The sequence below is a fragment of the Neoarius graeffei genome, chromosome 18 (assembly GCF_027579695.1).
Source record: "Neoarius graeffei isolate fNeoGra1 chromosome 18, fNeoGra1.pri, whole genome shotgun sequence".
Classification (NCBI taxonomy): Eukaryota; Metazoa; Chordata; class Actinopteri; order Siluriformes; family Ariidae; genus Neoarius; species Neoarius graeffei.
Genome location: NC_083586.1, coordinates 65,939,721 through 65,954,984, shown reverse-complemented (window position 1 = coordinate 65,954,984; position 15,264 = coordinate 65,939,721). Strand labels below are relative to the sequence as shown.

Genomic DNA, 15,264 nt, shown 5'->3' with positions numbered 1-15,264 from the left:
GTTAGGACTTCATTGCCGGGACAGAAGGCCATGGCAGTGTATGTTTATGTAGGAAGTGACAGATTAATTAACAAATCAGATTATGATTTATAGTGGGAGTGACCAAAAATGTATCACTCTCAGCCTTCTCGAAGGCCAACGCGAGTTTAACAGCAAGCCAGTGCCGTCAGCTCAGCAGTGAAGTCACCTTCCAGCTGGTGTAACGTTCATCAGTAATGTTAGTGAATGCTAATAAAGCAGTCAAGCCAGTGCTATCTATCGAGAGCTACAAGCTAACGACCGAGAAACTAAGATTTCTGTCTCCAGACTCTTCTTCCATGCTGCATGCTCACCACAGCATTTTTCACTCAGACTTAAGTATTAATTTCCCTGTGGAATTTACTGAGTTATTTTAAAATCAACATCGACAGCTACACACAACGGAGCGACCTGGCAGCCTGATGCTAATCCCTTACAAAATCCTTTGCCCTGTTGCTTTTTTGGTGTCTGGCTAAGTTTTGGCTGAGCTCAAGTCCCAGCTCTAATAGTAATGGTTTGCCACTGAGTTATCCATTATGTGCTAATGCTTTCTCTAATGATAAACAGTTATAAATAAACAACGTTCTGATTCTACAAGCAAAGTCTAATCCTAATCTGAACTAAAACAAAACTATGATGTCATCCAAGTATGTAGAAAGTGTGATACACACTACCGTTCAAAAGTTTGGGGTCACCCAGACAATTTTGTGTTTTCCATGAAAAGTCACACTTTTATTTCCCACCATAAGTTGTAAAATGAATAGAAAATATAGTCAAGACATTTTTCTGGCCACTTTGAGCATTTAATCGACCCCACAAATGTGATGCTCCAGAAACTCAATCTGCTCAAAGGAAGGTCAGTTTTATAGCTTCTCTAAAGAGCTCAACTGTTTTCAGCTGTGCTAACATGATTGTACAAGGGTTTTCTAATCATCCATTAGCCTTCTGAGGCAATGAGCAAACACATTGTACCATTAGAACACTGGAGTGAGAGTTGCTGGAAATGGGCCTCTATACACCTATGGAGATATTGCACCAAAAACCACACATTTGCAGCTAGAATAGTCATTTACCACATTAGCAATGTATAGAGTGGATTTCTGATTAGTTTAAAGTGATCTTCATTGAAAAGAACAGTGCTTTTCTTTCAAAAATAAGGACATTTCAAAGTGACCCCAAACTTTTGAACGGTAGTGTAAGTAGTACACACTGTGTCACAGCACTGACTGATTACATCAACCTTTACACAGATGGTAAGATCTTCATTGGGGATTTGCTGATTGGTAAAAAGCAAGGGTACATTTTCTCAGTAAATTCACAACTGTATGATTTCATTGTAACATTTGTGTCTGGATCACTGAAAACCACCTGCTTTTTCACCACGTCGAGAAAAATACATACTTTCTTAATTTTGAGTGCTACTGGGGTCCAAGAACATTTACCATTAATATAATATATGAGGAAATTACTGCTGGATATTTTTTTCAGTCTTTTTGCAGATTCAGTAACAACTCCCAGAGTCCAATGATCACAGGCTTCCACATCCACCTGCCAGGTGTGCACTCCTGAACTGAAGCCTTCTGAGCCCAGGATGTAGGTGAGGCATGTTGTTGCTGTAGAGTTCGATAAAAATGGGATTAAACATAGAACACTTGTCAAATCTGGAGATACCTCAAGGTTAGATGTTGTGGTATTTGGGTCCAGAATTACTGGATCTAAAAAAAAAAAGGGGGGGGGGAGAGCATGTTATATAATTTTGATAGTAAACATTCAATATTAAGAACTGTATTATTGTATAATATCTAATTTACATTAATTATTGTCTTAAAGTTAGTGGCAACATTTACATACAGCCTAAGCATCCATCAGTAATTTTTCTATCAGATTTAGTTTGCTTGTTCTGCACATGTGTCTGAGTTATGATTCACTTCTGCTGAGATATAAACAGTCATGTAAGAAAACACAGCTCACATTACAGAGTTTATATATTCACCAGAAATTCAGTGAGGACCAGCACATGGTAACAAAGAGGATAAAAACCTAGTTAAATTTCTTGACTTCCAGACAACCAGACTGTTCATGTTCCTGAATGTGAGACAAATATGAGCTGCATTATGAATTAAAATCAGATTGGGATGTTGTTATGGTAAAACTGAAACTGCCCAGTTTAGGATCCATATAAACTGTTCATTTGGAATGTACAATGCACATAAATAAAGACTTCATTTGAATTGATGAAAATCTTTTGCATAAACTTAGACATTGGACTATAGTGTGTACTTACAGTACAATATTTGTACAGTACCAATCATCACTTTGTAAGTGTACAATTACTGAATTTGAAGCCATGGCTGAAAGGTTAGAGAAGCAGCTCTGGGACCAAAAGGTTGTTGGTTTGATTCCCTGGACCAGCAGGAATGGCTGAAGTGCCCTTGAGCAAGACATCTAACCCCCAACTGCTCCCCGGGGCTGCCCATGGCTTGTTCATTGCTCTGGATAAGAGCGTCTGCTAACCACCTGTAATGTAATGAATGTTGTCTATCTGTTGCTTGGCACAATGTACTGCACTCAACCAGGTTCAATAATGGAAAATTACTTAAAACATGTAAAATTTGGGTTTGCACCAATGTATATTCAAATCCTTTGTTGTACAAACTAGGAAGCTATGAAAATACAAAAAACAAACTGTGACCATTAACCAAATCAGTGGATGACATTAAATTCCAGCTCTGTCCATAACTTTTGAAGTAAGGGGTATCTGGAAAAGAGTAGTAAGCAAACCCCAAACCACTGATGTTTAAAAAAGGTGGGGGTTCCAGGGGACCTCCCCCAGACAATTCTTAAAATATAGATGTAAAACAGTGCATTCTGAGTGATGGAGAGTGCAGTATTTTGCACCTCAGAGTAAATAAAATGTTCTTCTTGATCTCATGATTTAGATGGGTAATATGTAAAAAAAGATCAAATTAATGAAAATTAAAGTAAAGGTTCTCTAATAATTTCATATGAGTTTGACCTATTTTCAAGTTTTATACGTCAATCACTTGTAACATATGTGGAATCACTGGCTACCCATGTGATATTCCATAGGGGAGACTTGGGATGAGTTGTCAGCTTTTGTAGCTTATGTGAAATTCTTTGCAGGTCACATCACATTCATATTGCATTCGAAAAGATTTACAGTGGTGCTTGAAAGTTTGTGAACCCTTTAGAATTTTCTAAAGTAACCTAAAACATCACCAGATTTTCACACACGTCCTAAAAGTAGATAAAGAGAACCCAGTTAAACAAATGAGACAAAAATATTATACTTGGTCATTTATTTATTGAGGAAAATGATCCAATATTACATATCTGCTAGTGGCAAAAGTATGTGAACCTCTAGGATTGAGCAGTTAATTTGAAAGTGAAATTAGAGTCAGGTGTTTTCAATCAATGGGATGACAATCAGGTGTGAGTGGGCACCCTGTTTTATTTAAAGAACAGGGATCTATCAAAGTCTGATCTTCACAACACATGTTTGTGGAAGTGTATCATGGCACGAACAAAGGAGATTTCTGAGGACCTCAGAAAAAGTATTGTTGATGCTCATCAGGCTGGAAAAGGTTACAAAACCATCTCTAAAGAGTTTGGACTCCACCAATCCACAGTCAGACAGATTGTGTACAAATGGAGGAAATTCAAGACCATTGTTACCCTCCCCAGGAGTGGTCGACCAACAAAGATCACTCCAAGAGCAAGGTATGTAATAGTCAGCGAGGTCACAAAGGACCCCAGGGAAACTTCTAAGCAACTGAAAGTCTCTCTCACATTGGCTAATGTTAATGAGTCCACCATCAGGAGAACACTGAACAACAATGGTGTGCATGGCAGGGTTGCAAGGAGAAAGCCACTGCTCTCCCAAAAGAACATTGCTGCTCATCTGCAGTTTGCTAAAGATCACATGGACAAGCCAGAAGGCTATTGGAAAAATGTTTTGTGGACGGATGAGACCAAAATAGAACTTTTGGTTTAAATGAGAAGTGTTATGTTTGGAGAAAGGAAAACACTGCATTCCAGCATAAGAACCTTATCCCATCTGTGAAACATGGCGGTGGTAGTATCATAGTTTGGCCCTGTTTTGCTGCATCTGGGCCAGGACGGCTTGCCATCATTGATGGACCAATGCCCCTCCCTCGCAGCTGGCTCGCTGCACCCATGGTGTCCCCCTCCCTTCTTTCTCTTCTGTGTCTTTTAACCCCCCCCCCCCCCCCCCCCCCCACACACACACAGGTGAATGACTCCCATATCACTGGTGCAGAGGTGAAGACTTGGCCAGTATGCTGGCACTGCGGGGAACCCGGGCATCTCTAGGGTCAGTGCTCTGCGATGGAGGTGGGAGCTGTGGTCTGGATCCCCAATGCACCAGAGACCACCATCGAGCAGGCTGGAGCATATCACATACCAGTGAATATTCAAGGGGATACATATCATGCATTGGTGAATTCTGGCTGTAATCAGACCTCAATCTACCAAAGCCTGGTGCAAGGTCAGGCATTGGAGAGACCACAAGTGGTAAAAGTTCTGTGCATACATGGGGATGTGTAACAGAGGTTTCTTTTAGTCCAACTAGTTGTCAGACACCAAAGAAGAGTCAAGGGAATATCAATCTATTACAGTTTTATTAAAGCCAACACTAATGGGAAGAGAAGGGGAATCAGAGCTAGCCACCTACTACCAGGATTTAATGACACACTGACACAACCCACACAGGCAAATACTAAATACACAGCAATTTCGATGCAAAGCATTTAAGAAACATTCATGATTTCTGGTTGACACCTCACAGAACACAAACTCAAGAAAAGGCCCGACAGTAGGCAGGTACACTCCGGCTACAGCCAGCAGTCCCTGGGTTATTAGCTAAGGTTAAGGATTAATGAATGGAATAAAATTCTTTATTTGTTTGATAAAAGCTATGATACTAAGAAAAGTCAGGATAAAATAAATGCAACCACAGAGGACAGATACCGGTACTGTACATTTATCCCTGACCACTGGCTGAGCCACCTGGAGGAGGCAGATGGTGTACAGCATCTCAGCACAGGTCGGCTGCCCTGACTGGGACAAAACAGAACTCAAAAAAGTAAACACACCCATAATATCACAACAGTCACAAAACTCAAATAAAAAAAATGGCTTCAGCTTTAGGCTGACTGCTATGAAATATAGGTAAACAACAAACTGAACAACTGTTAACTCAAGGCTACTGATTGTAATTAATTAGGACTAAGGACAAACACTGTGAATATAGCAGCTGACTGAAAACAGTTACTTGTTCTTCCCTCCAGGCCAAGTCACAATCACTGTAGCCTCAAACAAGATAAAACAACATCACATGTGACACAGCATAAAAAAACACACACAAAAAAACAGAACTGCATGCCATCCACCTTACTCACTGTAGACACAAAGGAGACCAAGCAGGGCCTCTATTGGCACACTTTATATAGGGCATTCTTTTTCTCCCCTCATGGCCACTACACTTCCTGCTTAATTGCACTGGCTCCCCCCATTGCACTGGTCCCATCATTACACCCATATTATTCCTTCATCAGTCCATCTTGTTACAGTTATTCATGAATATCCACAAGTGTCCATCCACATTCTATTTGGGGGGGGGAGCATAGAGGTGGTGGTTAACCCACACCTCACCCACCCACTGATTCTGGGGACTGACTGGCTGGGGTTTAAAGGTTTATTGGAGTGTGTAGTAGTGGGCGGGTCCTGCAGTAACATGTCACATGGGGATTCCGGTGTAGCACTGACTCGGGAAGCTGGCTCAGATCCATCCACATCAGCACTGCATCAGGGTAATATGAGGAGCGGGAAACAGCCTACCCCTCCTCCCTCTCTTGGGGATTCCCTTCAGGATTTTCGATTAGAGCAAATGTGAGACGAGACTCTGCATCATGCCTTTGCCCAAGGGAGAGTAATCGATGGTCAACCTCTCCAGCCAGATGTGACACCCTCCTTCCCATACTTTGCAATTATTAAAGATAGGCTGTATCAAGGGATGCAGGACACTTAAACTGGTGAACAGATAACTCCATTATTAATCCCACAGAGACATAGGGAACTCATATTCCATGTAGCTCTTCACATAGTAAAAACAAAATTCAGTACATTCTCAACTTGTGCGTAAAGCTCCACACACTCATTCACTTAACCAAGGAGAATTTCTGGCAGGCACAAGAACATCAGGCCTGGCTGTACAACAGGGGTGCACACCTTACAGAGTTCATTCTGGGAGATAAAGTACTTGTATTATTGCCTACTTTGAGCTCCAAATTGATCACCAATGGCAGGGGCCTTTCAGGTCACACAGTGAATCGGGGACATCGACTATTAGGTGAGGTGAATGGATAGGGACAGGGCACTACAAATATACCACCTCAACCTGTTAAAACATTGGAATGAGGGGGTGCCTGTGGCATTGGCATCAGTAGTTCCTGAGAGGGCAGAGCTGGGGCCGGAGGTAAAAACAAAAGTAACCACTCAAGCCGCTCTGGTCCCCTGCAGGGGCAGAGCCAAGGGGTGGCCAGTGGTGGCCAAGGCCACCCTAAATTAATCTCTGGCCACCCCTCTGGCTACCCCCAACACTGCTTTGTCAGCAACTGTTTTGTGGAACTATGTCTGTATGCAGTCGTTTCCATCAGGATGCAATTCAACAGTGCACTCTCAAACCAGTAGTTCTCCACCCAAACAGTAGGTGGTAGCAATACACTCAACTTGAATATCACCCACCACCAACACAATTACAGAAGAAGAACAAGCAGCTGTCTATAGATAACTTGCAACTACGTGATCAAAATGTGCTATGTCATGAGCGTCAGCTATGATGGTGAATATACAAAGCAAGTAGGATGGTAGCCGCTGAAAGCATCATCGAGTGGCCATCAAGTGGGTGGTCCTCACCCTCCAGTACTACCTGCTGTGGCACCCTTTCACCCTCTGTTCGGACCATGCACCACTCCAGTGGCTCCACTGCATGAAGGATGCCAATGCAGGGATCACCCCTTGGTATCTTGCCCTCCAGCCTTTTAAATTCAAGGTGATCCACAGACCGGAGCGCAGATGGTGGTGGTGGACCTTCTGTCCCATCGGGGGGGAGTCTGTTGCAGGCCGGACAGCTCCCTGGCCTGAGTCAGGCAGTGGGGGTATGTGGCAGCGGGGGCATGGTCAAGTATTAGTTTGTGAATGGAGGGCGGGGCCAGGGAAGGTGAGTGGCAATGTTATTACACCTCTTGTCAATTAATGTGTGTGGGTCTGTTGCAGTGATGATGGAGCAAAGAAAAGGAGGGAGAGAGCGACGAGGGGGTGCTCTCTTCTGAACAGAGCATGTATGTGTGTGTCAAATAAAAGCTGAAAAGCAGTAGAAAAGAAAGTGACAATAAAGCCTGTGTTGACACCAGTTCCTGCCTGTCCGCGCTTCAGTATTCCACCCACATCAGAAACAGACTACAAATAAAACAAATGAATGTCATAGCAATGTGATTCTTTTCATCTAAAAAGATCACTTTTCTCAGTGAATAAAAACAAGTCACATAATGCAAAGGAAATTTACTTTTTTGGGGAAAAAACAAAAACAAACTGCTGGAGTAACGGGCAATGGAGCGTTTATAGGTGGCAAAATTGCTAGCTGCTGGCAATTATTGACAGGGCTGAAATCCAGTTTTAAAAAAGTGGTAAAGAATATGGCACTGTCAGGTCAAACGAGGGGTTAGTTAGAGAAACAGAGCAGACAAGAGTAGCCAAAGGAGCTGGAGAGATCCAGAGCTCACATTCACATACAGTTAGGACAGACGTGCTTCATCTTCTCCCACACTTGGTATCTCAGGTTCCCCATGTGTTTAGCCACATCGATCACAGACCCTGAATCAAGCTTTAGATCTGGTACCGTGAAGTTAACTCTGAAACACACACACAGTTATACTATGTTAGTAAATGTAAGCGTGAGGACTAAAATAACCCAAACACTATTTAGTAGGCATGATTCAATTCACAGTATTGTGTTCATTATTCAATTTTCCCACAATGTCTTTGAAAAAAAAATGAAGAAAATTTTATTACCAAAAAGTTTGCTACATTTCCTATTTTTATGAACTTAAATATTCCTTTTGTTAAATAAATAAATAAATAAATAAAACTTTGTTTCATTTTCTAAATAACCAACAATAATTATTTCCCCATGTTTGTAAAGGTTGGAATAAAATATATATATATGTTATTTACCAGCTGGGAGGTCCGTATGGTGAAATACCGTGACCGAGGTCTTGAAAGTACTGACTGAAGCCCTCTGGGCCGAGGTCAGTATTTAAGGCCGAGGTCACAGTATTTCACCATATGGACCGACTTTAAGCTGGTAAATAATATATTTATTTATTTATTTATTTACCAAATTCTAACAGAAAACGAGAGCGCCCGAAAGGGAAAACCGAGCCGAGGCAAGCCGCCATTTTGAATCCTCATTCACGGCTGTAATGCAAATTGCTTCCTCCTCGGTATACAAGTGCACTTCCATGGCAGGAAAAAAAAAACATTTTGCCGCCTATGTAGTCCCCTATTTATACAAACAGGAGTCATTCAGGATTCAGCCATGTTTTTGCTAGGCGTTAGCAATAGTTACAGGTTTTTAGCTTTCTCCTGAAGTGTTTTCTTTTATTTCATCTTCCTCAGGGTAGTAAAACTCGCTTTCGCTGTGAAGACTGTCGTTATCACTATCCATGATGTAAAATTCATGCTAATCTCCTGAGAAATGCGAAAATAAATGTTGACAAAAACTGCTACTATGTTTGTTGTTGTTGTGAACGAGCGCATTGCCAGAGGTCCGTAACCAGGGTCCATAACTCGCTAGACAATCAGAGTGCAGGATTTGATGGAAACCAGACTGCGAAAAAAATAAAATTGCCTATTAACTAAAATATTATTTTCTTAAAAATGAAAATGTAAATAACAAATATGCCTTTTCTATATAAACATTTATAAACATTTGCTATGCTGCTATTTTCTTCTCATTTCTTTGTCTTTCAGCAGCCTGTAAAAAGAGAGCTCCGATTTATTGCTAAATCTATTTGTACACAATCACACACATTATCTTTCACATATTAGGTTTGGGTTTTTTTTCTGTTTTTGTGGCATTAGAGCTGTTTTACTTCAGTCTATGGTGAAATAATGTATTTCCGCTGTTATTCTATCCACATTCACTGGATATGAGCAATTGCGCTCTCTGATTGGCTATTCTGCTACTAGGATATCAGCTCATATACCGCAAATAAAGAAAAACAAAATGGTGGAGTGCATCAAGTCAGATATATCATTTTATCATCAAGTATTTAAAAGAAACAGAAATAGCTCAAAGAATATACTGTAGTTGTTTTTCCCCCAATAGCTCCTGTTCCACACTCCAGCCCAGTTGGTGGTGGTAATGCATGGTTAAGTTGGTTTACCAACCGCCAAAAAACTCTAAAGAGCAAAAATAAAATGGCAGAGCATGTTACTGAACCAACCGAGGACGAAATTAAAAACTCTGCTCGAACCCCCCCCCCAAAATAACGCAGCAAGACATGGAATAAAAGTATTTGATGGTAAGAACATATTTTTAATTTTTCAAGAATTATTATCACATTTTTCACAAAGTGCTCCTGTCATTTCATTGATTTGTTTACATTCTAAGTGGAAATGATTTTGATGGATGTTTTGTACAAAGTTTTTATTTATCAAATTTGCTAAAAATAAAAATACTGTTTCTCAAAATCCAGTGAATGTGGACAGAATAAAACAGTTATTCCACTCAATCTCGTTGTACATGGATTATAGCCAACTCGGTGCCATGCATCTCGTCCGCTATCAGCTCATGTACAACTCGATTTCATGGAATAACTGTTAATTATACATTATTGCACCCTCTGATGGCTAAACAACTAAACTGCAGCTAGGATAAACTAAGATTAAGCAGTCTGATAATAATCACATTTAATTTTTTATTTCATTGATTCGAAGCATCATAAATTTGAACGTGATTTATTGTTACAGGATATAATCACTATTTATGAGGTGACGTACTGTATGGAGAATAGTAGCCAAGGTGGATAGTATTCAATATTATAAAAATGTAACATTTAACAAAATGTAAGAAAAATCTAATATACTAGTGCATTTCAAAGAATTCAATATTGTAAAAAAAAAGTTCAAAATTTTCCATCAGTTATTTAAGAAAGTGAAATTTAATATATTCTCGACCCATTACATATAAACTAAAATGTTTCAAGCTTTATTCTATTTTAATTTTTATAATTATGACCTAGGGGCAGCACGGTGGTGTAGTGGTTAGCGCCGTCGCCTCACAGCAAGAAGGTCCAGGTTCGAGCCCCGTGGCCGGCGAGGGCCTTTCTGTGCGGAGTTTGCATGTTCTCCCCGTGTCCGCGTGGGTTTCCTCCGGGTGCTCCGGTTTCCCCCACAGTCCAAAGACATGCAGGTTAGGTTAACTGGTGACTCTAAATTGAGCGTAGGTGTGAATGTGAGTGTGAATGGTTGTCTGTGTCTATGTGTCAGCCCTGTGATGACCTGGCGACTTGTCCAGGGTGTACCCCGCCTTTCGCCTGTAGTCAGCTGGGATAGGCTCCAGCTTGCCTGCGACCCTGTAGAACAGGATAAAGTGGCTACAGATAATGAGATGAGATGAGAATTATGACCTACATTGCAAAAAAAAAAACCAAAAAACATCTCAAATTATCAGGATATTTCATTTTGAGTTTGAGTAAAACCATATGAATCCCATGTATTTCTCAGTCTGGTTCAGTCCACACAACCACAATCATGGGGAAAACTGCTGACTCCACAGTTGTCCAAAAGACAATCATTGACATCCTCCACAGGGAGGGTCAGCCACAGAAGTTCATTGCTGAAAAGGCTGACTGGAAAAGATGCACAAGCAACCGTGATGAGCGCAGCCTTGAGAAGATTGTCAAGAAAAGTCGATTCAAGAACTTGGGAGAGCTTCACAAGGAGTGGCCTCAGGCTGGGGTCAGTACATCAAGAGCTACCATGCACAGACATCTTCAAAAAAGGGCTACAACTGTTGCATTCCTCATATCAAGCCCCTCCTGAACCAGAGACAATGTCAGAAGCATCTTACCTGGGCTAAGGAGAGAAAGAACTGAGCTATTGCTCAGTGGTCCAAAGTCCTCTTTTCAGATGAAAGTAAATTTTGCATTTCATTTGGAAATCAAGGTCCTAGAGTCTGGAGGAAGAGTGGAGATACTCAGAATCCAAGGTGTTTGAAGTCCAGTGTGAAGTTTCTGCAGTCTGTGATGATTTGGGGTGCCATGTCATCTGCTGGTGTTGGTCCACTGGGTTTTATCAAGTCCAAAGTCAATGCAGCATCTCCCAGGAGATTTTAGAGCACTTCATACTTCCATCTGCTGACGAGCTTTATGGAGATGCTGATTTCCTTTTCCAGCAGGACTTGGCACCTGCCCACAGTGCCAAAACTACTACCAAATGGTTTGCTGACACTGATATTACTGTGTTTGACTGGCCAGCCAACTTGCCTGACCTGAACCCCAGAGAGAATCTATGGGCTACTGTCAAAAGGAAGATGAGAAACACCCGACCCAAAAATACAGACGAGCTGAAGGCTGCTATCAAAGCAACCTGAGCTTCAAGGACACCTCAGCAGTGCCACAGGCTGATTGTCTCCATGCCACACCCCACTGATGCAGTAATTCATGGTAAAGGAGCCCCAACCAAGTACTAAGTGTATAAATGAACACACTTTTCAGAAGTTGGATAGTTCTGTATTATCCTTTTTGATTGAGCTTAGGAAATATTCTAATCATCATTTGTAATTTCTGATTTTCATGAGCTATATAAACCAAAAAAGGCTTGAAATATTTCACTTTACATGTAATGAACATTGAATATAGGAAAGTTTACCTTTCTGAATTAAATTACAAAAAAACCCAACTTTTTCTCGATATTCTAATTGTTTGAGATGCACTAGTATAACCAAAATTATTATTATTATTATTATTATTATTATTATTATTATTATTATTGGGGGGAGGGGGATGTTGACACACACCACTGATGTATGAAAAAATGATTTTTTTCTTTACCTTTCCTCTGTTTCACTGAATTTCTGGGAAGAAAAAATAAAGAAAAACAAACTTTATTAATTTCCTTTGTTTCTTATGAGCAGAATATATGTGAAAACTACAGATAAAATACATACATGTAAGAAAAGACTCTCATCATGCCCGAGGTCATCCTTAATATTTTTTATTCGTTCAGATAAAGAAGTATGCAATCCTTCAACTTCTGCAATCTTCTCTGTAATCTTCTCACTCTTCTTTTTCTGTTCAACTCTCAGTGCAGATAATCGAGCCTCCTCTTCTTCTCTGAGGAACTGATGAAGCTTCTTAAACTCCTCCTTTATGTGCGTCTCTGTCTTTTGACCCTGAGACTGGGAAAGAGGACAAGTCCCCGTGTTTTTCTCCACTAAGAGCCAAACTGTACTATATAAATATAATACTATTTCATAACACAGATATCAAATACCTGGAGTTTTGTAGCTGAGGTGTTAAAAGTGGACTTTTTGGAAACCAAGTTTTGCAGCTTGCCCTCAAGCTCCTGCAGAGGTTTTTGAAGTCTATTCTGAAAAGAAAAATGCTATTTTACACTTAAAATGTATAAATATAAAATGTTTTTGCTATACAATATAAAGAAGACATGGCGCATCTACCTACACTATGTGGTTGAAAGTTTATGGACACCTGACCATAATATCAATATGTGCTTTTTAAATATCCTCTTCTAAAAGCATGGCTATTAATATTCAGTTGGACCCCCTTTACTGTTACAATAAGTGCCACTCTTCTGGGAAGGTTTTCCACTAGATTTTGGAGTGGCTGTAGGGATTTTTGTTCATTCATACAAGGGCATTAGTGAGGTCAAGTGCTTCCCCACATAGTTTATTAATGCTACAGTAATGCTGCACTGTGAGCCAGCCTAGTGGTTAGTGTGTCCACCTCTTGATCAAGAGATCGCGAGTTCTACTCATGGTCGGGTCATACCAAAGACCATCATAAAAATGGTACCTACTGCAGTCTGGCAAGGCACGCTGCAATACAGATGTGAGTGGGGAGTCAAACTCTCGTGGTTACCAGAAGACCTGCCCCCCACTATAACCCTAGCTGTATAAGCGAGAGGCCGAGGGCTACGGAAACAGAGATCGGAGTGGCCCGACGTGCCTTAACGGTCTGGTTACTACTGGGATGGGAGACTGCCTGGGAATACCAGGGCACGGCATGGGAAGGACTTTAGACTTAGACAGTAATGCTGTACAAAGACATACAATGCAGAGATGTTCGCAAGTCAGAAAATAAAAGTCCAAATCAATTCTTGAGTCTTGACCTTACTGCCTATCTTACCTTCAAATCTGAAGTCTTTAAGCTCAAGTCTTGAAGTCAGTGTGAGATGAAGTGACTTCACCAAAAGCTGGATTTTTTTCTAACCATTTTTACTAATCTTTACAAGGGGGCCAATATTCGTGGAGGGCACTGTGTGTGTATGTGTGTGTATTACACCATACACCATTAACACAAGGCTTCCTTTTCTGCACCAGTTTTAACTGGTGTTTGTGGATGTAACTCCGTATTGTAGCTTGACAAAGGTTTGTTGAAGTAATCCCAAGCCCATGTGGTTCTATCAGCTATAGATGAATGACGATTCTTGATGCAGTGCCGTCTGAGGGATCGGAGATCATGGGGGTTCAGATTAGACTTGTGCCCTTACCCTTTACATACCTTGAAGGGTCAAATACCTTTTCACCGAACTGTAGCAAATATGATAGAACTTATCAGGAAATATTTTGTACTAAAATGTTTAAGAAATCTAAAAAGTTTATACTTTACCTTGTGTTCCTCAGCTGCTTTGGTGATGGAGCAGAAGTTGTGTTCTTTATGGTCCTCAGACACACATTTCAAACACACCAGCTTCTGGTCATCTGTGCAGAAGAGCTCATGTTTCAAATCATGGACAGCACAGATCACACCTTGATTTTGTGCTGAAATCCTGCATCTCTTCTCCTCAAGGAAAGACTCACACACACTCTTAAGAGTCAGATTGTTACGTGCAGAGCGTTTTGTAGTGTGTCTGCACAGTGGACAGTCCTTCCTCAGCTTCTCACTCCAGCTTTTCTCGAGACAGTCCTTGCAGAAACTGTGACTACAGGGCAGTATCACTGGATCCTTAAAGATTTCAATACAAATAGAGCACATGAGGCTTGCTTCCAGATTATTGTGAGACGATGCCATGACTGCTTCATTATAACCAAGAACCAGAAGAACAACTCAGAGTGTTTCCTGTTATAGGATTCACCTTCAGAGAAATGAAACTGAAGGTTTTTAAGGAATTTAATTTGGTTTGCATATGGTTGAGGGAGAAACAAAAAGAAGGTATGTCACTTACAGACTACTGAAATCATATACCATGCTGTTCTAAGTACTAAAAAATGCAGCACAGTTATAACCAAACAAGTCAGACAAGAAAGTCAAGTTTATTTGTATTGCACTTTTAACAACATTGTCGCAAAGCAGCTTTACAGAAAATTAAAGACTTTCAACATGAGATAATTTTATCCCTAATTTATCCCTGATAATGAAACCTGCAGTGACAGTGATGAGTAAAAACTCCCTCAGACAACACAAGGAAGAAACCTCGAGAGGAACCAGACTCAAAAGGGAACCCATCCTCATCTGGCTGATAACAGATAGCATGATTATAAATAATTCACTTCTATTACTGTGTCCTATAGAGTCACAAAGTACAACTGTGTAACCAGGAAATTCATTATAATTTAACAGGAAGTCTGTTTTGTTGAAGTTATAAACTGTTCATTGATAGAGACTTAAGTGCAAAACTGTTCATGACAACTGCAGTCCTAAAGTTATCATGGTGATTGTAGTCCGAAACCCTAAATGTATTTCTATAAGTGTCCAGAGTGTCTTCCAAGTACGACTTTCGACTGTCCATAAGGGGCCGTCCTCTACAGGAGCAATGTGATGAGACTCCAGCCAGATGTAGAGCATCAGGATGGATCAGGCAGGTCCGAGGAGCAGAAGAGGTCAGCATCTCTGGTGTCTCAGGATCGACATGTAACAGAGAGACAGACAGAAGGAGAGACAGGGAGAGGGAATGACGCAG

At 40.7% G+C, this 15,264-nt stretch overlaps 1 protein-coding gene across 1 annotated transcript; it reads right to left on the bottom strand.

Annotated features, from left to right (window-relative positions):
- Positions 1 to 1,260: 1,260 nt before the first annotated feature.
- Positions 1,261 to 14,375, bottom strand: LOC132865826 (E3 ubiquitin-protein ligase TRIM35-like). The gene is made up of 6 exons (XM_060898323.1): positions 13,974 to 14,375; positions 12,619 to 12,714; positions 12,293 to 12,523; positions 12,177 to 12,199; positions 7,852 to 7,970; positions 1,261 to 1,733 (listed from the first exon to the last, which is right to left on the bottom strand). Exons 1-6 carry the CDS (start codon positions 14,373 to 14,375, stop codon positions 1,261 to 1,263), a joined length of 1,344 nt encoding a protein of 447 aa, XP_060754306.1.
- Positions 14,376 to 15,264: the final 889 nt, after the last annotated feature.

Coding starts and splice junctions, on each gene's coding strand:
- LOC132865826 (XM_060898323.1), bottom strand. CDS start 14,375: ATGGCATCGTCTCACAATAATCTGGAAGCAAGCCTCATGTGCTCTATT. Junction 12,715..13,973: donor AAGCAGCTGAGGAACACAAG/GTAAAGTATAAA, acceptor TTTTCTTTTCAG/AATAGACTTCAAAAACCTCT. Junction 12,200..12,292: donor ATGAGAGTCTTTTCTTACAT/GTATGTATTTTA, acceptor TTTTCTTCCCAG/AAATTCAGTGAAACAGAGGA.